This window comes from Phytophthora infestans, genomic scaffold (assembly GCF_000142945.1).
Source record: "Phytophthora infestans T30-4 supercont1.9 genomic scaffold, whole genome shotgun sequence".
Taxonomy (NCBI): Eukaryota; Oomycota; class Peronosporomycetes; order Peronosporales; family Peronosporaceae; genus Phytophthora; species Phytophthora infestans.
The window spans coordinates 31,248-54,349 of NW_003303750.1; the positions used below are offsets into that span (position 1 = coordinate 31,248).

A 23,102-nucleotide genomic window follows, 5' to 3' on the forward strand; every position below is an offset into this window, starting at 1 on the left:
AGTCAGCAGCATTATCAAATTATAAAAAAAAAAAAAAATTTAATATTTAACCAAGAAGCAACAACATCATACCTGAGCTTAAGGTCGCTGCTGTGTCCGCGTTAGAAGCTAAGAGGTTGTCGATGCTCCTTCCTTGAGTGAAGATGACGACGGCCAGATCAAGTTCAGCCACAGCAATTCATCGAGTGACAGCCTTCGTCTGTTTGGCATGGTCACAATACAGTCTGTTTGCTTAAATCGTTTCGCCATATTGGGAGATAGCAGCTTACAAGCCGCTCGTGCTGGTATTGGCGAGGTAGTCGAAGGTTGTTTAGTCTTGTACTACACTGGTGATGTGCTTCACGAAGCGCGGTACATGTCCGTAGCGCTTGCGACGCTTGATTGCTTCAGCTTCGGGTCTTTGAATGAAATTGAAGAGTGACGACTGCTTCGAGTAGCTGAAAGCTCAAAGCCATCGATGAAGGTCATCACAAATGGCGACAAACAGACGATCAATCGTCGTGCAGCGCAAGCACCGTTTTCAAAAGAGGTTTGGAGAGCAGGAAAACGCGCGCCAAGCTTCAAATGACTCCCCCTAACCTGTTGAGGAGCGAGTACTATCCGACACCTGGATGTAAATCCACACCCCGTGGCTGTTTGGTGGCCATTCTATTGACGGAAACCGCACAATCGTTAGCACACGCAACAAGAATCATCATATCACCAGCTCCACGCCGGTGCAGAGGCAGACACAGAGTGCCATCAGCCTTTTACAAAAGCCGATAGCAAAAACCTCCAGAACTTATACGTTGCTCTGTCCACCAGCCACATGTGCCAAACTTTCACCTTACAGGGCATGCTCCTCCTAGTACGCCTCACTACACTGCACAGACCGAGCAATCAGGTGATCACACGACTTGACGATAGCCACTTTGAAGCTAGAGAGAGACCATACTCGTTCGAATCAGCCACAGGACCCAAACCACGCCCATCGGAGGATAGCTTCCAGCTTTCTTCAAGCTGAAAACGAGTAAACCAACCACTAGTATGCTCAATTAGAATACATGTAGAAGCCAACACCACCATTTGTTCGGCGAGTCGTCCGTGAGTTACGAGCAGTGACACTTACATATGTAGACGAACAACCAACGAATGGAGGTACGACACTGTAAGTCACAGGAAGAGCCATTTTCATGGCCTGGACAAGAAACATTGCGGTCTCATTAGAAACTCATCCAGCCGAGTTTGGAGAACCTGGCATTTCGACGATCGTGCTCTTCCTACGCACGACTTTGACCATCACTCGGACGAACAGTGCTCATCGTGGTGATCTCATTTTCCTGACATTTAGAGACACCGATTTGAACGAGTCTGTCGTTCTATCTGACGTCACGATTTGGACGAAAATGGCATGATCTCACCACAAAAATGACATTTATGAGCTCTCCGACGCCGACGAGGGCAAAAAAATTTAGCATGGGGAAATGTCCATACTTTCTCGTGGAGTTGGTCGCGATGTCTCGCTGAAAGTTGTAATTTGCTCAAAAAAGTACCTGAAAACGCTAATTAGACTTGCACAGCTGTATCCAAATAGTACGGAAAAGGCTGATAAACCGAAGATCTTCTTGCCGATTCGGAATTCAATTGGTTCTAGCGAAGGGTTTAGTTGTCTGTATCCCTTACATGCTTGTGTGAAAGATCAGCAAGCACCAAGCGCGAATTCACTTAGTAGTCTGGCAAGGCCGACAGCTTGTTCTTCTTGCCAGCCCAATCCTAATCGGTGGTGAAGTCTTCAGCTTGTATAGCCCGTATACGCTTAAATTGGGCGTGTCGATCGGAATAGTGAGCATGATTGGGAGTGCTTCCTCCTTGTTTAGTAGTATCACTGCGAAGATGTAGTACTGAGCGTTGCTTGTGTTGACCTCTGTGGCAACCGTGGTCGTGGTACACTACCACACTACTGGTGCTCTGGTAGTGTTTCCGTTCGTGAAGATGTTGTGCACATACAGTGCGCACACTGTGGGCATATCGTCGGAGGTTTGTATTGGGTGACCAGCTGCGAGTTTGTATCCGAACGACCAGCTGCAGTATCTTGCTGGTAGCGATCTCGAGCGCCTTTCGTACGGTGACTGCTCCACTACTGGCAATGTCGGCGTTTTGCGGTGTCTAGATAGGTATACCTTGTCTCGGCCTACTGTCCCGTGGTCGCTGCACCAAAGAGCTATGCAGTCGGGCTGGCGGTGGCCAGCGATGCCCCTTGATGACAGGATCTATGTGAGTGTGTGTCCAGCTTGTTGTCGTACAGGTCGGCGTCTTTCAAGGATAGGGTGGCCTGGTTCTGTGAAAGAGCGTCCGCGCTCCTTGTAAAGTCGGGTGACGGCTTGAACAGCCTGTATGATGAACTCGGATGACTGTAGATGTCGGTTCCAGTACGAATAGACTGATACACCCTAGAATCATAATCGCCGAGTCAGGTGCGTGCACGTTCTGTACGATAACGCGGCTGTGACTCCGTGTCGTATTCCTCGGGGTGTACGTGGTGATGACAACGTACATAGTCGTCCTCATCGCGTCCACAGCGACTGTGACAGTCGTCTGGTTGCCGGGTCTCTGAAACAGAGACACTCAAGCAGATGTTGTGCCTCGATGGTGGTTGTTGTCGCTGTTGTGGGCGCTTACGCTGTCACCATCGGTGCTCTGGTTGTTGGTAGCGCTAGGTATGTGTGAACAGGGGGTTAGACCAGGCATCCATTGATGAGAGAAAGGCAGCAAACGAACCTTGAAAACTCTGACGAGTCGCCGATTCTGACTGAAAAGTTGGACAGCGCTTCGCCTCAAAACGAGGTCTGCGCAGTAGCTGCAAGAAATTCGCAAGTGAGAGGCTGGCTGGGAGGTGCAAGGCTCCGAGCGGGCGGAGGTGGGAGAGTCGCGACAAGAAGCTGCTGAGGCTGCTGTGGCGGCTGGCAAGGCACGTTGCATGTAACGGGGTACGTAGCCCTAAGTGTACCCTGGTTACATGAAGTGTGACACTTCACACTTCAGGAGTATGACACGTCATACTCCGGGATATTTGGTACAAGGTACCAAAGTCGTTCAAAGCCAAACATTGGTTAAATGACATTGCATTTCTATAGGTAACTGATAGTTTGTATAAAACCCAAACTTAACCTACCTATAAATATATACTCAGTTTGCAATCTACCTTATTTAGGTCACTTCGCTCTCTTTAATTAAAGAGGGGATCTGTGAACTGCCGTTCACTGAGAGTTTGTATACTCTCGGAAGATAACTTCCTCTAGCGCAAGGTGCTGTGTGACCCCGTCACACTTGGTAGCACTTGTAGTCAATCCACGCCACCGCGGGTAGACTACCTGAACCTCTCCGAAGTTCGTTGCCATGGATAGGAACGACTTCTCCCATATGAACGACTCTCAGTTCGAGTCGGTTCGGAAGATGGCAGGCATCTTCGGGATGGAGGCCCTGCAGAGCCTGGTGGCGTCAACACCGGCTGAGCAGCTCGAGCGCGTCAATGCATTCGACGCGTACGAGCAGGGCCTCATCACGCATGTGCCGGAGAACCTGCAGGCTCCGGCGGCGGAAGCAAATCCGCCTCACCCGAAGCCAATACGGCTGAAGGTTAAGCCGTATGAAGGGAAGGAATGCGAGAACCTTCACTTCTGGGTCCGAGAAGTAGAGCTCGCGATGGACGCGGCTCTGATCTCGACCGAGCAACTGCGTGTTGCTTTTGCACTATCCAACCTTAGCGGTCGTGCTAAGAGTTGGGTGTACACTCGGGAAGCAACATCCCCCGGATGTTTCACATCCTGGGCTCAGCTGTGCGAACAGCTCCGAGCCGCGTTCCTCCCGGCGAACTACGAGTACCGCCAGCGTTCGCGCTTCCTCGCGTGTAAACAAAGAAGGCGCGAGCTGCACGAGTATGTGCAAGAGATACGGGAGCTCATGGCGTCCCTAGTGGGAGACCCACTCAACGAACATATCAAGATGACTGTGTTCATGGACGGCCTTCGAGTGGGCCCCGCACGCACTCAGCTGTTCCGGGTGCAGTCAAGCACCCTTGAAGAGGCGATTCAAGTGGCTCTTCAAGAAGAGTACAGCCATCGCCAGGCGCGTACGCCGGCCTCAGCGTGGCCAGGGAGTTCCTTGTCGGCTCCCAGTCGAACAAGCCCCAACGGACCAGTTCCCATGGAACTCGGGTCCGCCGAACAGCGTGACATCCGCTGCTTCGGCTGTGGGAAGATAGGCCACTTCAAGCGTGACTGCCCCGCGGAAAGACTCCGCAGACGGTCCTTCCCCAAGCCCGTCCTCAAGGGTCGCTGGCAAAAGCCAGGATCCCGGGAACAGGGGAACGCAGGGAACCAGTAGGAGCGGGGCGCCCTACTGGGGAAGAACTAAGTCTTCGTGATGGGTGCGCGGGTGGCGCGTACCACGGGGATTTAGCCCCTGAGAGTCTTCGCACTCTCGAATCGGCGAAGAGCAGCGGCGGGTTGCTCGTAGTACACGGATATGTACGGGGATACGATCATCCCTTCAGAATCTTGATTGACTCTGGGGCGTCGAAGAATTTCGCACGCCGCCAGACGGTTGCTCGTAACAGCAACAAGTTGTCCGATGCTTGAGAGAAAGCAAGGGCAACGGGACGGTGTCAGTGCGACTGGCCGACGGGAAGGTCGTCACTGTCCCCAACGTCCAAGTGGATCTGGCTGTCAAGTTTGAAGTCTTTGACAGCCTCGAACAGTTCACTGTTCTCTATATGGATTCAATTTAATATGATCCTGGGCATGCCCTGACTTGAGAAGCACGAGCCCTGGATCGACTGACGAGGCAGGCTATCGGTGGCAGCCGCCCTGCGCAGTCCGACAGAGCATTGGTGAGTCATGTTCCCACCTCTGTCAGGACCCGGGGCGCCCGCGAGGGCTGCCAGGGTACTAAAGCATCCAGCAGATGCTTGGGAGGCGTCGACGTATATGATGACTCCGAGGATGTTTTGATGGTGGCCGCGCCCAGATAAGGCGCCGGCCAAGTGGGTAACTTAGGTCCACAGGCGGGTAACTTAGTTCCGCAGACAGCTGCAGCTGTCATGAACACTGAGAACAGCGTGTTCAGAGTGGGTAACAGAGTTCCACTCACGGTCGCCCAGACCATAACGGAAGAGGAAGACGTCGGATACGCCTCCTGTGTGGGTAACACAGTGCCACACGCGGTCGCCAGACCTTAACTGAAGAGGAAGGCGTTGAACACGCTTCCTGTGTGGGTAACACAGTGCCACACGCGGTCGCCCAGACCTTAACTGAAGAGGAAGGCGTTGAACACGCTTCCTGTGTGGGTACAACAGTACCACACGAGACCACGAGTGCCTCGGATGTCGTAGCGACGACATCCCTAGACGTGGGCAGCAAAGCTCCCCGTCACAGACGCCGTCGACAAAGACGCCGCCGCCGCCTCAAGTCGGATCCGAACTTCGTTCCGATCGACGTCGCTTCAAGCGACTCGGAGTCCAGGGCCCGGGCTCCTCCGACAAGGCCGGTGGAAGAGTGTTATCACATCTTCGATGGCGAGACAGGTTTACCCGTCAAGGCATCTGGTGTCCACCTGGAACCGTTTCCAGAGGTTGCAGAGATACTGCACCTCGAGGAAATGACGGAAGGATGGCGAGGTGGCTGTCCTTCTTCGCGGAACACAACTTACGCGTCGAATACAAACCGGGCAAGCTCAACGTGCTTGCGGACGCCCTCTCTCGGCGTCCCGACTATGAGTTGGCCCACATCACGCGGGTGACAACGGATCTATATGATCGGATACGCATGGCGTATCGGGACGATGAGGCTGTCGCGTCTATCGTCAAGTTCCTTAAGACCGGAACGAGCGCGAAGTTCGACTTGCTCTCGTCGCGACAGCGCTCACGGCTCCACCGATATGAGTTGAAGGAGGGCCTCCTCTATTATCGGGTGGAGCCCACTGATCCTCCACGGGTGGTCGTACCCAACGACGAGGATCTAAAGTTCGACATCCTCGCGGAGGCGCATGACGCGCCCTCCAGCGGCCACTTGGGCCGCGAGAAGACCTTTCTGTCGGTCTCGCAGTCCTTCTGGTGGACCCACATATACAAGTGGGTCGCCCGGTACGTCAAGACATGTGAAACATGTCAGCGGGTCAAACCCGCAGGGCACTCTTCGGCTCCACTACAGAGCCTGCCCGTACCGGCTGATTGTTGAGAGTCGATGAGTCTTGACTTCATCTTTGGGCTTCCCGCCGACGGACGCGGCAACACCGTAATTTTGATGTTCGTGTGTCGGCTGATCAAGATGGTACATCTTGCTCCAGTTCCCGTCACTGTAACGGGCGAACAAACCGCAAGGTTGTTCGTCGATGGCGTGTTCCGCTATCACGGTCTCCCGGAGACGATTGTCTCGGACCGAGACCCGCGGTTCACTGCCGCGTTTTGGAAAACGCTGTTCCCTTTAGTGGGAACTCGTCTGCAGATGTCTACTGCGGACCATCCGCAGACCGACGGCCAAACAGAGCGCGTCAACCGAGTGCTCGAGGACACTCTGCGCAGTGTGTGCGCGGTAGCTCCACGTACGTGATCAACGCAGCTCCCAGTTGTTGAGTTTGCGCTCAACAACGCGGTGCACGCGTCCACGGGGTTCACGCCGTTCTACTTGAACGGCTTCCGCCACCCCAGAGTGCCTCTCACTCTTCGAGGAGACACTGACTCCTCTTCTAAGTGGGGGAGAGGCTCGGAAAGCCCTTTCCTCCCAGGCCTCGGACGTGAGACCAGTTTTGCTGCGGAAACAGGTGGAATCCTTTCTGGATACCAAGCTGAACATTGGCAGCAGGGACCGCGATGCCATGGCAGCGGCCCAAGATAAACAAAAGGAGTACTCAGACAAACAAGGAAGAGGAAACTTAAGTATATTTGAGGTTGGTGACTTAGTGTCGCTAGACACGAGGAACCTACCTCTAGACACTGTTAGCTCTGTCGGCAGCAACAAACTGAAGCACCGCTTCATCGGACCTTTTGCAGTCCTGGCCAGACATGGTGCGTCGTACACCATCGACCTTCCAAAGTCAATGACGACGCACCCGACGTTCTATGTCGGACGTCTTAAGCGGTACTTTGACCCGCAGGGGGTTGCTGACTCGCAGCCCCCCCTTGACCCAGCTCCTCGAAGCAAGGGCCGGTCACAGTCGTCGACGAGGGCGTCGGAGCAGGCACCCAAGCCTCGGTCGGGACGGCAAGGCTGCGGTCAAGGCCGTACGCCGGAAAAGGGGCTCCATACGAACGGACCCCGGAACCATACGCCGAGTACGCTGAGTACGCCGGGTACGCACCATACGCGTACGTCTAAGAGTGTGCCGCAGGCGGCTCCGGACGTGGCAACAAAGCCTCGATCCGTCGGATCATTCGAAAGGCCTCGTCCAGATCGGACGAAGAGGCCCGGCGACCCACCCGCAGGTGCAGGCTCGCGACCTCTCGCTCCACCAGGTCCAGGCGACCCGCAAGACGAGCGAGCTCGCCCTGATTCCCGGCCTGGGCGGCAGCATTACCGCCAGTCCCAAGGCCAAGTGCAATCTCAAGCACGAGGACACGTTGACGGAGGCGGTCAACCTCAGGGTCCCGTGTCGGACCCGCAGTCGGAGCACTCGGACGAGAGTGGCTCTCGGGAGGCGCCGAGTACTCGTACTCGTACGAGGGCACCTCCGCCCCTGCTTGACCGGAATGGAGAAGTCCACTTCCACGTGGAGCGGATCCTCCAGGAGCAGCGGTGTCGCGGTAAGCGACAGCTCCTCGTGAAGTGAGGGGTTATGCCCACTCCGAGAACTCGTGGAGCCTCTTAAACGGCTCCTGATTGACTGCCCGAAGGCTGTCGCAATCTGGGAACAGAAGCGGCAGCTTCATAAGTAGTCCGGGGCTTCTTTCCCGAACGGGGTACGGATGATGAATACATACCGTACCCGCGCTCATCGTGAGCGCTAGAAGCCGCGCGCTTCAGGATGTCCCTTGGCAGCATACGCTTGCTGATCAAGTGGGCAAACCTCACACGAAGATCACGCTGGTCCAGGATGTGGGACAGCTGCTGATCTTCATGGAGTTCCCATAACTCCGTGGGCGAGTACTTGAGAGTCTCCACCCACGCCCAGAACATGTCCTCACAAGAACTCCACGTGGGACAGTTCTCGGGCATAACCCAGGGGTATCCCCAAACAGGATAGAGACCACCCCGGGTCTCAGGCTTCTTACGACAAGTCGTGAAGTCCTTAAGGGGAATGCGGTGTGGCGCGAGAAGCACACACCGAGCAGCCTCCAAGTTGTCGACGAACAGATGTTCTTTCTGAGCAAGGGCTCGTTCATAGATGCCCCTAGAAGTGTGGCCGCCCACAAGGCCACGAGGAGCGACGAGAACCTCCAAGAAGAGGTCAGCCCCAGAGCTCTCCTCGGGAGGCCAATACCCTCTTGAGTTGATGGCAGCTCCCTGGCTGAAGGGTGCCGCCACCGAACCCCACGCACACGCTGGGCAGCTTGGAAATCCTCCTGCTGCTGGTCGAGGTCATTCGAGACCTCCCGGGGCTCAACGATAGCACCCTCCTCTTCCTCCTCTTCCTCTTCTTCCTCCTTCTCCTCCTCTTCATCCGAGGAGCCGAAGAGACTTTGATAGGAGCGTCGAGTCTCCTTCTCCTCGCGGAGTGGAGACTTAGAGGCTGTACGCTTCTTTGAGAGCTCGGCGCCTTCGGCCTTTGAGGCCTTAGCCCGCGCAAGACCCTCGGCAAGCGAGAGACGTTTGCGAGGATTCTCTTCCTCATCGCCACCGGCTTTATGAGCGCCCTTAGCCTTAACGGCCGGACTCTCAGAGCGCACAGAGGTCCTGGGAATGTGATCACCGTGATCACTAGCGGGCGATTGCACGCTGTCATCTTTGTGCTCACTGGGCACTGGGCTGTGCCCTCCCACAGAGCCCGCAGGAGCATCATGAGTGCTCTCGGACTCGGCTTCGTCTTCACTGCCCGAGTTGAACTCACGTTCTACGAACTGAGGGTTCGGACGATTGTCTGAAGACGAGGGCGACGGACTGCGGCGCCTGCTTGCGCGCTTGTCCACAGCCGCGTCACCCGAGGATCCGATCGCCTCGGAGGCCACCTGAGTAGCCTCCTTGAGAGCAGAGCCTTTGCCGTGAGGCTTAGTGCTCTTGGCTTGCGCCTTACCGGCAGCAGCCTTGGAGCGTGTCTTAGCACCGCTCTTTGCAGTGCCACGAGGCATGATAACGGTCGAAGTGGGGACCTAGACGAAGAGCGCACAGGTTGCTGTTCGAGGATCTAACTGTGAAGACTTGGCCGCGCGAGCGCGGCCAAGTCGATGGTTTTCGACTTTGAGAATGAGAGTTTGTGACGAACACCTCTTCATTCCGATTGGTCGGTAAACCGAACCTAAGTGGGGGAGGATGTAACGGGGTACGCAACCCTAAGTGTACCCTGGTTACCTGAAGTGTGAAGTGTCACACTTCAGGAGTATGACACGTCATACTCCGGGATATTTGGTACAAGGTACCAAAGTCGTTCAAAGCCAACCATTGGTTAAATGACATTGCATTTCTATAGGTAACTTATAGTTTGTATAAAACCCAAACTTAACCTACCTATAAATATACTCAGTTAGGTCACTTCGCTCTCTTTAATTAAAGAGGGGACCTGTGAACTGCCGTTCACTGAGAGTTTGTATAATCTCGGAAGATAACTTCCTCTAGCGCAAGGTGCTGTGTGACCCCGTCACATTGCAATTCCAACGCTGCTTTCGATGGAGATCTTACTTAGAATAAAAAAAATTAATAAAGGCTGTCACCCGTCAAAATATAAAAATATAGAGGCTTACCATGGTGTGCAAGTGCAGCTATAAACATCGTTGTTGGAATAAATCGCTTGCTCTTCCAGGCACGTGCAGGAAGTACTTCGCCATCGAAAATGAGTTGTTGCGATCTACATAAATCCACTCCTCCCACTGGTGCGACATTATGTAGTATCCGTGCGAAATCGGTGTGATTCGTACTTGACCGACTTAAATCTTATCTCACTAGATATCGCCACTGATCGCGGCGTGACGCTAAGCCGCGCCCGCTTTGCTACACTAGAGCGGTCCCTTGCCATCGACCTCCGCTTCGATGCGGTGGCTTCGGTATCTTCGCTTCTGTGGGTCTCCGCTCACTGAGCAAAATGGACTGATTTAGCCAGAAACAGACGGGCCGAATTTTCGGACCGTTCATTCGCTAGTACCGGCTTGGTTAGTGTTGTTCGCCGCAATGCCATCCCTTCTTTCACTGCATGTCTTTTTATCGGATGTCTGGAGATATTATAGACCGCCTTCACACGTATTTTTATTGCTCTATCCTTGATATAAGACTCTTCAGTTTGTCACGGACTTCGCCATAATTCTTCCGCTTTCTGCCACTGATCTTCTTAATCCGGCTGACTCACCCCCACTACGACACCGGCCGCCACAGCAGATCCGTACCGCTTCTAAATTAACCTCACGATGTCCGGATGTCGGCTCATATAGACACAAGCCTTAACAAATGGTCCACGGGCTAGTTTCCCGTTGTTGCTGATCTTTAGAAGCTCGTCAATGACGGCTTTGCGCTCGTTGCCAGTAAGTGTTTGCAGTGATCAAAGTCAATTGGCCAAGGAAGGATCGTCGCCGAATCATATTCGTACAGCAATACATTGCGAAATCGCACTTAGCTCCATCTGACCTGGACGTAGTGAAGGCCGACACTGAGGGAGGATGGAACATCAAGCTACTTGTCAGCCCCCTAAACTCACCCGATCTCAACTGTTTGGACCTGAGTGTTTTCACCTCTATGCGATGTATTCAGTATCGAATACCAAGAAAGCCATTGACATTATCATAGCGGTGGTGGACGCGTTTCAACACTAGCACAGTAGATGATACTTTCATGACCTTACAGGCGTATATGTTGAAAGTTTTGCGAGTAGAAGGATGCAACTTGTACAAGCTACCGCACTCGTGGAAGGCAAAGTTCCGGAGAGCGGAACAGCTTTCAGTTAGTTCGTTATGCAGCAGAGAGCTGTATTTGTCTGCTGTCGCGCTTTTCACGTCTTCAAACCGTGGCAGTGCACTGCTATTCAATTCAACATCATCATAAGCCAGCTAATGTGATCTACAAATTTATATAAATCGTAAAATTAGTTTGTAGCGGATTACAGCACTATTGATCCATCATACTAACTTCGCGTGATCATCTCCGACCAGAGACTTCATTTTCATTTTGCAGTGAGGTACATTTAAAGTCATTTAATCCTAACTTAACAAATTACCATGTCCTTCCGGTAGACGTTTGAGCCACGTGAGATACCTGCGTCATGGCCTGGTGGGATTTATCCACCCCCAAGTGCAGTTGCACCGTACTGTAACCATTTCTTATGAGCAGAGCTTACATTGTTTTGTGAGTCGAACAGGGCTATACACCACCGCTAAACACAGTTAAAGTATCGGGATACAAAGTGATATCAACTTCTTAAGCACATTCAGTGTGGACAGCTTACTCCCGCCAATTCTAGTACGTATAAGGACAATGACTGATGCTTGAGACGGAGTAATAAGCTGTACAAGACTTACTCGCACCAATAACCTGCATTATAATTAATCCCAGGGTAAGCCCAGTTATAAAAACTAAGCAGAGCTTTTCGTTTACCAATCGTAAATTTAGATTAAACTCAGATTCTGCGATGTCGCGTAAACGATGTGCACGCTTAACCTGCATACACATTGTCATGTGTATGTAGCAAAAAGAATAGAGGACAACCTGCAAGACTCATTGAGCTCGTAAAAAGCAGAAAATGTAGTAAGATAAACAGCCAATTGGGGGCATTTTGTTTTGGAATTGTTATGTTTTTGATTTACCGTTAGCTAAAAATAACGATGACTTTGTGCACGACATGCATTGGCTCGCTGACTCCGAACACTGCAGCATCGTTGCTTGTAGTGATAAGAGGCTATTTCATTTTGAGAAAAAGTAGATTTGAAATGGAAAAAGATAATCTAACCTAACCCTTCATGGAAAATACTAAGATGTCATAGGCTTAGAAGTCATAATCCTTATTCTGACTTTCATAGTTAGGATAGCTTTAATCCTGGGAATAACTTGCACAAGCAGATACCTATCGGTCCATGATTGGGGGCGCGCGCTGGGCAGGTATCGCTCCAATTAATGAGCGAGTCAACATTTGGTGTAGATAGATATGCACGTGCTGCTTCAACAGCACACAAACGAAGCAAACACCACCTAAATTTCTTTGGTGGCGATGAACCCCAGGGTCTTGAGCTTATGCCGCCTTGTCCGCCGGCATTTTTGCAGACGGTAACTCCTCTACAAGCTCTTTATCAATATACATCCGTCGGAAAGCGACGGATGCAGTGTGGTAGGCCCAGATCCAATTACCAATTCTGCGAGTTGACGCTATACACGACTTGACCACATCAGTAGGACACTAAACTGGACAATAATTAATCAGGATTAATATAATAACACTTTTCCTTTTGCTCCCTACAAGTTCAAGCCCTCTCGCTTACCTCTTACCAACGATGAGCACCAGGTAGCGCAGCAGGTATGGCGCAGAGTTTTGGTTGAAGCGGTGTTAGTGATATATTTATTCTGCTAGGAAGCCGGCCAAGAAAGCAAAAGTGACGGTTGGCGTTATAACATGTTTCTTAAAATGAGGCACTACTAGTATAATAAAACGCGCACTAAATTGATCTTTTGTTCGTAAACTGGCTCCCCACTGTTGGTCTGGTCGTTTTTAGATCATTTCAATTTGTTTTTTACGCTCATACATAGTCCTTTTCCAATCCAGGCCGTCCTTTTTATTAATAATGGACTGGTCGGATTCGCATTCAGCGGCCAGAACAGACCATCTACGGTTCGACCCTCGGTGGCGGTTTAGAGGAGCTCGTGGAAGCCTCCGTGACTCTTTGAAGGTACGTTCACCGTCTGGGACAGGGCGCGAGCAGTTAAAGATGCTCATGCGACGGTGCAGACGACGCTTGGCGTGCAAGAAGATCCATAACGGATCATAGTTCACTTGAAATTTGTAAACATGATTAGGACTTCTTATTAGAAATAGGCCTGAAAAGGACAAACATAATTACAGAACAGAACTTAAACACACAGAGTGACGTCCGGCTTCAAAGTAAGCGTGTGGTAAAGCTTGTTTGAGTGTGTTATGCCTGTCGGTGAGCATGAAGCTCTGTAGCGAGCGTTCATCCGGCAAGGCCAAGAGACTGTGTGTGTATTGGCCGATTACTATCGGAAGGTTTTACGTGACGGCTCATTGTAGTCTATTTGCACGACTGGGAGTGCTTGTGTTGCATCCCTTTTATTCTTCCAACCGAGTGTTGAACACTTGGTGCCCTCATAAAAGGCTTACCCGTGCCTGGTACCCTTCCGCTGTTTGGACCACGAGGATTCATAACACCTATTAGCTTTGCTCGTGCTAGTAGCGTGTTCTTATTTTTACTGGCTGGTTTATATAAGTAGTTTGCAAGGTCCAGTCTGTCCCGGTGCAAGGGCAGAACCGGGGTCTTCAGGTCCGCCCGAACGATCGTTTGCTATCCTAGCAGACGTATTGTTGTGAGAGCTTCCTAGCTACATTTGTAGCTAGCGTTCACGTGCGAATTCCAACGCCACACATTGGCCCAGCACGCCGCCTCAAGCTTGCAAGTAAGCCGAGTCGTTAAGCCGCACCTCGTTGGTGCACTTCATCTTCAACGCTTCAAACCTGGGCAATGGCAAGGCCTTAGTGAGGGAGTCAGCAGGCATTCTGTCTGTTTGGAGGAGCTCTAACTTGATCTCTTACTTCAACCACGCGTCGCGAATGTCGTGATACTTGATGTCGATGGTTTTTGCGATCCTGGGATCTTTGCCGTTGATGATGCGGCGGATTGTCGGCTGGTTGCCTCTGTACGTTGTCACTTTAGGAAGTTCCTCCACAGGCAGCACCCCTCGTAGCAGCTCAATCATCCACAAGGCGTCTTCAATCGCTTGGTCAGCCGCGATATACTTCGCAGCAGTGCTTGACTTAGCGACAGCCGTCTGCTTCTTACTGGACCAAATAATTGGTGAGCCGTACAGCTTGACGAGCCTTCCAGATATCCTCTTCCTGTCGGAGTCGTCGTTTGCCCAATCATCATCTGAGTATACTTCGTATTCGCTTGAGTTTGCTGTGATCAGGATGTCAAAGCCAGGGGTGCCGCGTAGATATTGAAGTATACGACGGAGTTGTTTCCAGCCTAGGGTCTGATGTGTGCTGAGCCGCTTGATTCACTGCGAAAGCAATTTCAGGTCGCGTCGGGCGTGACAAGTAAAGTAGAGCGCGCCGACGGCTTGTCGGTAGGGGATGTTCGCCATATCTCTTGTCTCCACCGGTGATGGTGATCCTACTGCCTTTTTCGAACCTACCATCGGCGTGCGGGACGATCACCCATTCTCCATACCAAATCACACGATGATTTCGCTGACCTGTTGATCTTGAGTGAGCTTGATACCGTCGTCCGTGATCTTGAGACGTATCCCCTTTTGTCGGTCTACCGAGGTTCTTTGTCTAGTATTTTTCTTCAAGGACGGAAAGTAGTCTTTGAACGACCCTAGTGTCCTCGTACGCGAATGGAATGTCATCCACGTAAAGGGGCACTAAATAAACGTTTCGCCGACGTGAAGTATAGACATCTGTCAGCTCGCGTTGGGCGCAGGTCTAGTGACTGCAGCGTGGCGTCGATTTCTCGGTGCCACTCCGCGCCAGCTTGTCGGAGACCATAAAGCACCTTGCGCAGTAGGTACACGTGCTGTTCCTTGCTCGGACACTTGAAACCCTTCACCTGCCGAATGTAAATTTTCTCGCGCAGTCCTGCCTTCACGTACTCCGATTGCACGTCCGCTTGAAGCAGTTGTAGTCTCCATCTGACAGTAAATACTAGGAAAATTCTCACTGCTGGGAGGCTTGCGACGCGGACATGGACGTCGAAGAAGGCGTAGTGGATCGGTTGCGTGTCGCCGCGTGCGCATACACGGGCTTTGCATATCACGTCTGCGAGCTCGCTCTGCTTTACGCGGAACTGGACTGCGTTCTCTATCGCACGCTCATCAGCTGGGAGCTTTACGAGTTCTCGTGTGTGGCTTGCTTTACGTGACTCGATCTCCTTGAACATAGCTTGCTCCCATTTAGGCGAATTCTTGCTTCGTCGTGCTTCTCCGATGTAAGGTGGTCCACGAAGCACATCGCAGACGGCTAGGAAGCCGTAGTCAGCGTCCGCGCGGAGATTCGCTCTGACCGCCGCTGACGCGTCATTTCATCCTTTCTGTTTAGCGAGATAGCAACATCCGCGCTCAGACCATCACTCAGGTTGCCCTGACCAGTCGATGTACCCATACCTCCCGAGCTTGCCTCCTGTAGAGCGGGTTCGTCGTTATTTGAGTCGGTTGCCGGCTCGTCCCTGTCCGCGTTATTGGTAAGTTCGTCCAGTAGTTCAGCAGGATTGGCGAGATCATCCGCGGACTTTTTGCGCGCCATTTTCTTGAAAGGTTTAGTACTGGCGTGGCCCAGTCTGCGATGCCAACCCATTAGGGTGTTCCCGCGAGCCATGCGTAGGCAGGAGGCCCCCACGTCATTTTGCGGACCGAATATCGTGTACACCCCGCTCCTCTCTCTCTCGCAACAAAGACGATTTTGCAAGTGGTCTTGGACCTTGCGGTGCACACGCCGTTTCTGATAGTAAGTGCCACACCACCGACCTGGCGGAAATTAATGTTAGCGGAAAATCCGGCACGTATTACACATCTTGCAGAACGATTGTGCTCAGAGCACTACCATCTTCGGACTTACTCTTGAACACGGAAACTTTGAGGATACCCATCTGTGTGGCGCGTACGGCATTAGCGTCCGCCATAGTCACCTCCAACGGCTCGCACTCGAGCGTTGAGTAGCAAACCCAGCTGGCCAGTCAGGTGGTGGGAAGCTCCTGAGTCAACGAGTGAAATGAAGTATTTGCGTTGTCTCTCGTCCGTCGGGACCTCCGTACGTACGCTCGCGCGTGCCATTGCAGCATGTACAGTGCCGGAGGCTGCGCCACCGTTCTGCTTCGGGGATCTCTCGGTCACTTGTGCCCCTGTGTTGAACAGCTCGGGTGCCTCAAGTGATACATGGCATTGTGACCTTTGCCAGACAGGCCGAATTCGCTACAAATCGAACAGGAAAAGTGCGCGTACCGGCCCGGGTCATATTAGAAGGGCTTCCCTTTTTCTGCCAATCACCTTTGCAACATTTGCGTTTTTGCGTCCGGTTCGCGCACATTTGTGCTAATCAGTCGCCTTTACCGGTGCAGTTTGCTTCCGACCTTGGTTTCTGGCTGTGTCCTTATGATGCAACATGCAATCATTTTTTGCCATCTCTGTCAGGCGTCGGACAGCCCGCTTGCAGTTCTCTTATCGGATCTTCCGTCTCCATGTTCAGGCTATTTTCTAGTATTTCCTGCTTCGCAGGGTACGCTCTTTCACAGAATGTCTCGAAGACTATTCGTGCGTTTTTGAGGTCACGTGTACCTCCTCGCAGAGATTCGGCCATCCGCGTCAAGCGGTGGGAAAACTGCTGGTAGGTTTCGTGTGCTCGTTTTCTCGTTTTGCAGATTGACGTCATGACTTGCTTCATAGTGAATGCAGTGCAGAATCGCGTCACGAAGAGGACTCCCACTTTATCAAAAGACAAGTCTATGAGTTCATCGCGGGAGTTCCCGAACCACGTGCTGGCCAGTCCGGCCGAAAACCTCGCCAACAATTTCTATCTTGATCTGGTCATTCCACTCCAGCGAATCGTTGTAGATAGCCGACTTTGCGAGCTGGCGTTTCATTTTTGCCCACCACCGCGCTCCTCCCGAGCTTACGTCACCTTCGACGACGTCACCAGAAAACATCTCGATAGTGATGTGCTTCTTATTGACGACCAGCTTCTTGCCCTCTCGGCGATGCAGTCCTTGCTGAGAGTTTCCATGCTGGGGAGAGGGGGGGGGCGTCGCGTTGAGCTAACTATTGCGTCATCGTCACTTGAGCTTGATGGATCGCTGAAGTCATCGCTGCCTTCCCCGCCTCGTCCAGTGAAGGATCCATCGCCTGCAGATTAATATTCCAACCGGATTGAGGCACCGCCTCGTTCAGTGCTCATCTGACTGCGTGGTAGTTTGCTCAGTGACTAGGCGGGTCGACCCGGGTGTTATAGCAGTGACTTCCTAGGTCGATCCAGCTAGATCTCTTTGCGTAACGATTCTTAGGCTCTTGCTCTTGTTCTTCTTCCAGATCATTTGCTTCTCTAAGCGACTATGGAGCGAAAAAGGTCGGCTGCAAGGTTGCAGCCACCGTGTTTGCCATACCAAGACTCTTAATCTGCTGCGCCATCTCGTGCTCAGCGTTGGTAAGATGTAAGCGAGAAGGCTTGAGCTTGTAGGGAGCAAATGGAAAAATGTTATTATATGTATCTTGAATAATTCGTGTCCAGTTCAGTGTCCTACTGGTGTGGTCATGTCGTGTATAGCGTCAACTCGCAGGATTGGTAATTGGATTTGGGCATCAGCCCAGCAATACCCCCTCCCCTCTTTTTTCAATTTGAATCATGATATTCACGTAATTCAGTCTTGTGGAAGAAGCGGTAATATATCGTGAAACATTCGATTAGTAGAGCGTGGTGGTGACGTCGGAGTAAGGGATTACAACTTCTTAAAGTGCAATGCCTAATTCGCCAGGTGTGTTCTCTATCCTCCCCTATGCCAAAGCTCGGTACCCTCATTCTTCACGTCCTAGCCACTGCTCCAAACCCCCTTTCATACTCTCCGCTACCCCCTTAAATAGTGCATGTCCGTGTGCTGCCTACGTCTCAGTGAGGACCAAACTCTTTCGCTCATGCATTGCGTAGCTCGCCGCACAGTATGCCACATTGCTCCAGATCCTGAAGTGGTGAGTCCAGCTAGCCACTCTGCATTAACCAGCCAGCCTCCTAACAAGTATGTACCAGTGCTGGGGTCTTGGCGCCTTCGGCGGCACCTTGCGCTGCATGATGCGTAGCACCATGGCGCTGTCTCCCACAATGTCGATCCCCGTCCATCCACATGCTGCTGCCCTGTGGAAGAGACGCTGTAATCGGATGACCTCGGTCACATTGTTAGTCGTGGGATTGTTGAAGAGGGATCTTGCCGCTATTCACAGCGGCCGGCACTGATCCGCGCCACGTTCATATTCCACAACCACCGATTTGCTTCCTCTTGAGCTGGGGTTCCCTCTAGCTCCCCCATCGAAAAAGTCTATCAGAATTTTGTTATTGCCAGGTGGTTTCGAACAACAGGCCACTCATACTTTCATCCTCCAGGTAATGAATTCGATATCTTGTTCGTTTGTCTCCGTGAGCGGTAATAATCCGTTAGTATATCGGGCCATCGTGTCCTTTTAAGAGAGCTGAAGTTGTAGTGTCTTGGCTACCTGGGTTTTGTTATGCACTCGATCCGCGTTCCACCGTCAGATGCGCGTCAACGTGTCGGCACAGCATTAGATCCACGTTTCCTGCACCACCTTGTTCAGTCTGTCCCAATCGAACGCAGGTTTATCTACTGCCCATTCTGACAGTCACTCCGGTGTTATGTTCATTCTCATTGCGAAACGACTGTGCAGTCTGTCGTCTATTCCTCTAGTGTCGCTCGTGCGGAAACCCCAGAGTTGCAACAACGTACCCCAGTGGCGCTGGGCATCCGGCAATGCCACACCAGGTGAGCCACCCCTCCATACCTGATATTGCCGCAGTGTTCCCCACCACAGTTACAGCTTTAATTTGAGCCTCCATAAATTGTGTAATTGGTAGCCGGACACTCCTTCTAATATTCCCATCCTTTTCCACCTAGGTTTAGCTAGCGCTGTGTTTAGTTTGGCGTGTTGCTAGGCCCATTTGTTGTTGATGGCAGCGAGCTGCTTGCGTGTCCTACTTCGCCTTCCTGTCAAGATTGCGCTACAAAAACTCGTTGAGATGTCTTCCACCTGTGGCTGACCACTATAGAGCAGCAAAGGTCGGCATATACCTGGGTGAAGTACTATCCATATGGGTTTAAGATCTGCTAAAAGTGGCTGCTATAGATCTTTTCATAGAATTCGATGATATCTCCCATTGTACTTCCCGAGTGGTATATACCCAGGTGTGAGCGATGGTGGCCCCGCCCGCAACTCGTATAGTAAATTCGTGGCTTTTGTCCTCTAGATCGCGATGCCCTTCCAGTAGCTCTGGATAATTATCTTTAAAAGCCAAATCGGGAAATTGCGCCATCATTGACAAACTGAGATTCGTGAAGACTTTCGCAGCGCGGCAGCTTAACGGTATATGTCGTCCCTTCGGGACCAAAGTGAGGATTCCTCGTCCGTGTACCCGCCCTTCCATTAGATTGTGTAAAGGTGCTGTTCTGCCCACTACTAGCTCCGCTTGGATATTTGACCATCATACTTGTTCTCCTTGAGAGTCACGGGCGACTATCGACGCTATTGGCAAATTCCCAACGGCAGTGAGCGAAAAGTTTTCACGCTCAGCCTTGTTTTATCGTCTCATTTTGAGCCAACTTGTTGCTGATGAGGCAAATATCAATCTGTTGGTACTGTAAGTCGATGCGGTTCACTATGTTGAGCATCGTATGATTACCAAACTGGCCCTTGAAGGTCATATCGTACTTATCCGATATGGGTGCAAATTAGTCAATCTACAGACGACCATGGAAAAATATACACGATCCAAAAACACGCCATGCGACAAGTCCCTGGATCTGGTCTGATACTAAAAAATAGCAATTTGTTCAATAGAGGTGTGTTTGTGAGAGAGAAGTTTTTTTCAAATTAGGTATGTTTACTTATGCGAATGGCACCAAACTTTTCCACGATATATAAAACTGTGGAAAAGTTTTATATACACTTCTAGCCCGACAAACGCGATAATATGGTGTTACCGTGACACACAAGTTATCATACAGCCGCAACTACTTTTATGTTGCAAAGGAGGCTCTTACGAGGATTTATGAGGTGTAAATGCAGATACGATAGAGACTATCATAGACTGGTGAAGCCATCAAATCACAAAATGATACTAATATCTTAGGGCGGAATTTGACGGTGTTACAGCCGCACTTTTGTAATATTTGTTGCGTAAAGCTGCCTTAGCCCACAGCACAAAGTACTGTACATGCATATTTTAAGTAAGTATAGTTTCAAGATGATCTTTCTGATGTGTCTGGGTTTTGTACCGTTTTAGCAATCATTGTAGTCTTTTTGTGTTAAAATACGTTCCTTCTTTGAAATTTGCAAATCTCTCGTGGTCAATATATCCAATCAAAACTTTGGCGTTTTTTTCCGTACACTATGGAGGATCAGGGTTGGCAGAAGGGTTTAGACCTTTCGGCCAATAAACTCCAGTACGTGGTTTCGGCACTGGGTTTCGGCCGTTCGGCAATGGCCGGGACGGCCGGGGCCAAAACTAGTGACCCCTGCCGGCCCGGCCAGTTTTAAACTACAGAACCACGTTTCAGTTGCGTATCCGATCCCTGTCTAGAGGATGCCCGGTGGGCGTCCAGAGTGCCCAGAAGCCGTGCACTTCGTGCCATTAGACGACTTGGACAAAGCAAAAGGAGGCTACAAGTATACAGAGTGCAAGTATTGCAGAGCCGCCTACTCTAATGGCGACGCAGCCACGCTGCCTGCTCCAATAGTAGGCAGGCCGCGTAACTACCGCAGCCATCTCTCCAGATGTGTGAGCTACCAGTCTGCACAGCTTCGCTCGGTATCACCACTCTCCGTGTCCTCCGTGCCAAGTACAGCGGCGACGCCAACTGCAGCGTCTCGCGCGTCCCCTCCTTAACTCCTGCGGCTACACCCGCTGCGACACCTTCAGTGATGACAGCAGCTCGATCACCGACAGCTTCGCAAGGAATTGCTAGACGACCACGATCGCAGAGCTCGTGTAATCGGCCTCCCCAGCCAACGTCACGTCCGGCGAAGCGAGCGCGAGCTCAACGAACCCTGCGGCTCGGCAACATCTTTCCTTTAAGCAGCACAAAGCCAACCCCAGCAAAAAAGAAACAAAGGCGACAGCTCACGAGGAGCGAGGTTAAACAAATTGAGTGCGCATTGGTCGAGCTTCACGCGGACAATCATCTCTCCGATCGGTTTATTGAGCAGGAATCGGTGCTGCGATTTTTAGAGTTGATTTGCCCGGGTTTGACAGCAATTTTACCTTCTCGTCGTACACTTGGTGGTCGAGTAGTTGTTGAGCATGCACAGCGCTGCCGGGCTAAGGAGACAAAAGCACTGAGTGATATGCAAGCGTCAACTGGTGGTCGTGTCAACCTGTCATCGGATGTGCGGATGAACATTTCAAAAGAGCACAATTTGGGCGTCCAGCTGACACTTTTTGGCGTAATTTTAACATTTGCACTGACACCGGTTGGTGAGCGGCACGATGGACTAGCGGTCGCTGATGATATCGAGAAAGTTATCAGACAAGGACTTGACGAGGGGTGGAATATTGGTGCTATCATTACTGATAACGCCGGACAATGTGGGCGTGCGCGGCGTATATTGGCTCTTAGGTGGCCACAGCTCGTGTTTGTGCGCTGTTTTGCGCATGACATTAATAATCTCGTTAAATCGGTTCTACAATCGGTGTTTCGCGGAGTAGCCGGCAAGGCAGCGGCTGCCGTTAATATCATCAACCAATCATCTGCAAAGTGGCTGCAACGCGTCCGAAGGCTAATGAAGAGGTTCTACGGCAAGACACTTGGGTTACGAACACTTTGTGCAACTCACTCCATGCAGGGCTGCTTCGCGTCACTTCTTCGAGTAAAGATCGCTCTTCAGATGCTCCACCACCAGTACGGGATGGATAGCGACTTTCCATCGAGTCTGCGCTGTTTAGGTGATGCCGACTTCTGGACAAATTTGACTAGTGCTGAAAATGTTATTGCACCGTTGTCGTACGCATCGTACAGACTCCAGCGCGATGAAAACACGGTTGGTGACGTAGTGATATCCTATCGTGATATTTACCTCGGATCTCGGAATATTGCTGGTAGTTGTGATGCGCTCGTCAAGTGTGTCGAGGAAAGATGGCGGCTGTGTGAACAACCGCTCTTCATGCTGGGGTTTGCACTGCATCCAGCGTATGCAGATCACGCTCGAGCGCTGCCGACTACGAAGGTCTCAGGGTTGGGCCGCCTTCCTCCAATTGCTGTATACTATTATCGCAGGCTATTCTCTACAGAGGATGTCGGCGTCATTCGAAGTGATATGCTCGACTGGATGGAAGGCAAGTTCACAAGAACTAAAGCAAGTGAATTTAAGAGCTCTCCCTGGAAATATTGGCGATGGGTTGGCCAGCAAAGACCAGACAGTATGCTACCAAAGCTTGCGATGGCAGTATTATCCATTGCTCTCAACACTGCTACATGTGAACGACTTTTCAGTGAGCTCGGGCTTATTCATACAGCACTGCGCAATTGCATGAAATCAAGCAAAGCACTTGACATTCACATCATTGCGAAGCATGTTCGTCAACGATCATTGAAAAACTCAGTTCAACATGCAAACAAAAAGCAACTGATATCACCTGTGGAGCGTAAAATTCTTCGCGAAGGGCGCAACATAATGTTTGTCCCTTCGCCACCAGGCCCGCTGCATAGCACGGATGAAGACGGTGACGAAGAGGATCCTGGTGACGGTATCAGCGATGGAAGAACTCTCGAGGTTTGGGTTGAATATCTGGAGGAGGTTTTTCGTGATGAAGAAATTGACTCGCGGTATGCTGCTGCTCAATACAGTATGCCACGTAATTGCATTGACGACGACAGCGAATTTGAGGCTATCCCTACGGCGGTTTTGCGCAAATTTCCGGACAAGAATGACCCTGATTTCCCCCAAGAAGAGCTGCGTGGATTTCGTACTCAGAAGGCCACATTAGAGGATCTTTTCGCCCCCCCCAAACAAGCGAGTAGTGGTGGTATCAGTCAGTTAAAGCTGAAGAACACGGGCGAAGAAACT

General features: G+C 51.4%; 1 protein-coding gene across 1 annotated transcript; it reads right to left on the bottom strand.

Annotated features, from left to right (window-relative positions):
- Positions 1 to 310: 310 nt before the first annotated feature.
- Positions 311 to 2,547, bottom strand: PITG_05711 (uncharacterized protein; the record flags this gene model as incomplete). Its single annotated transcript, XM_002997930.1, has 5 exons — positions 311 to 437; positions 873 to 917; positions 1,533 to 1,649; positions 2,283 to 2,429; positions 2,534 to 2,547. The coding sequence occupies 5 exons, from the start codon at positions 2,545 to 2,547 to the stop codon at positions 311 to 313; spliced, it is 450 nt and encodes a 149-aa protein (XP_002997976.1).
- Between the last annotated feature and the right edge of the window lie 20,555 nt (positions 2,548 to 23,102).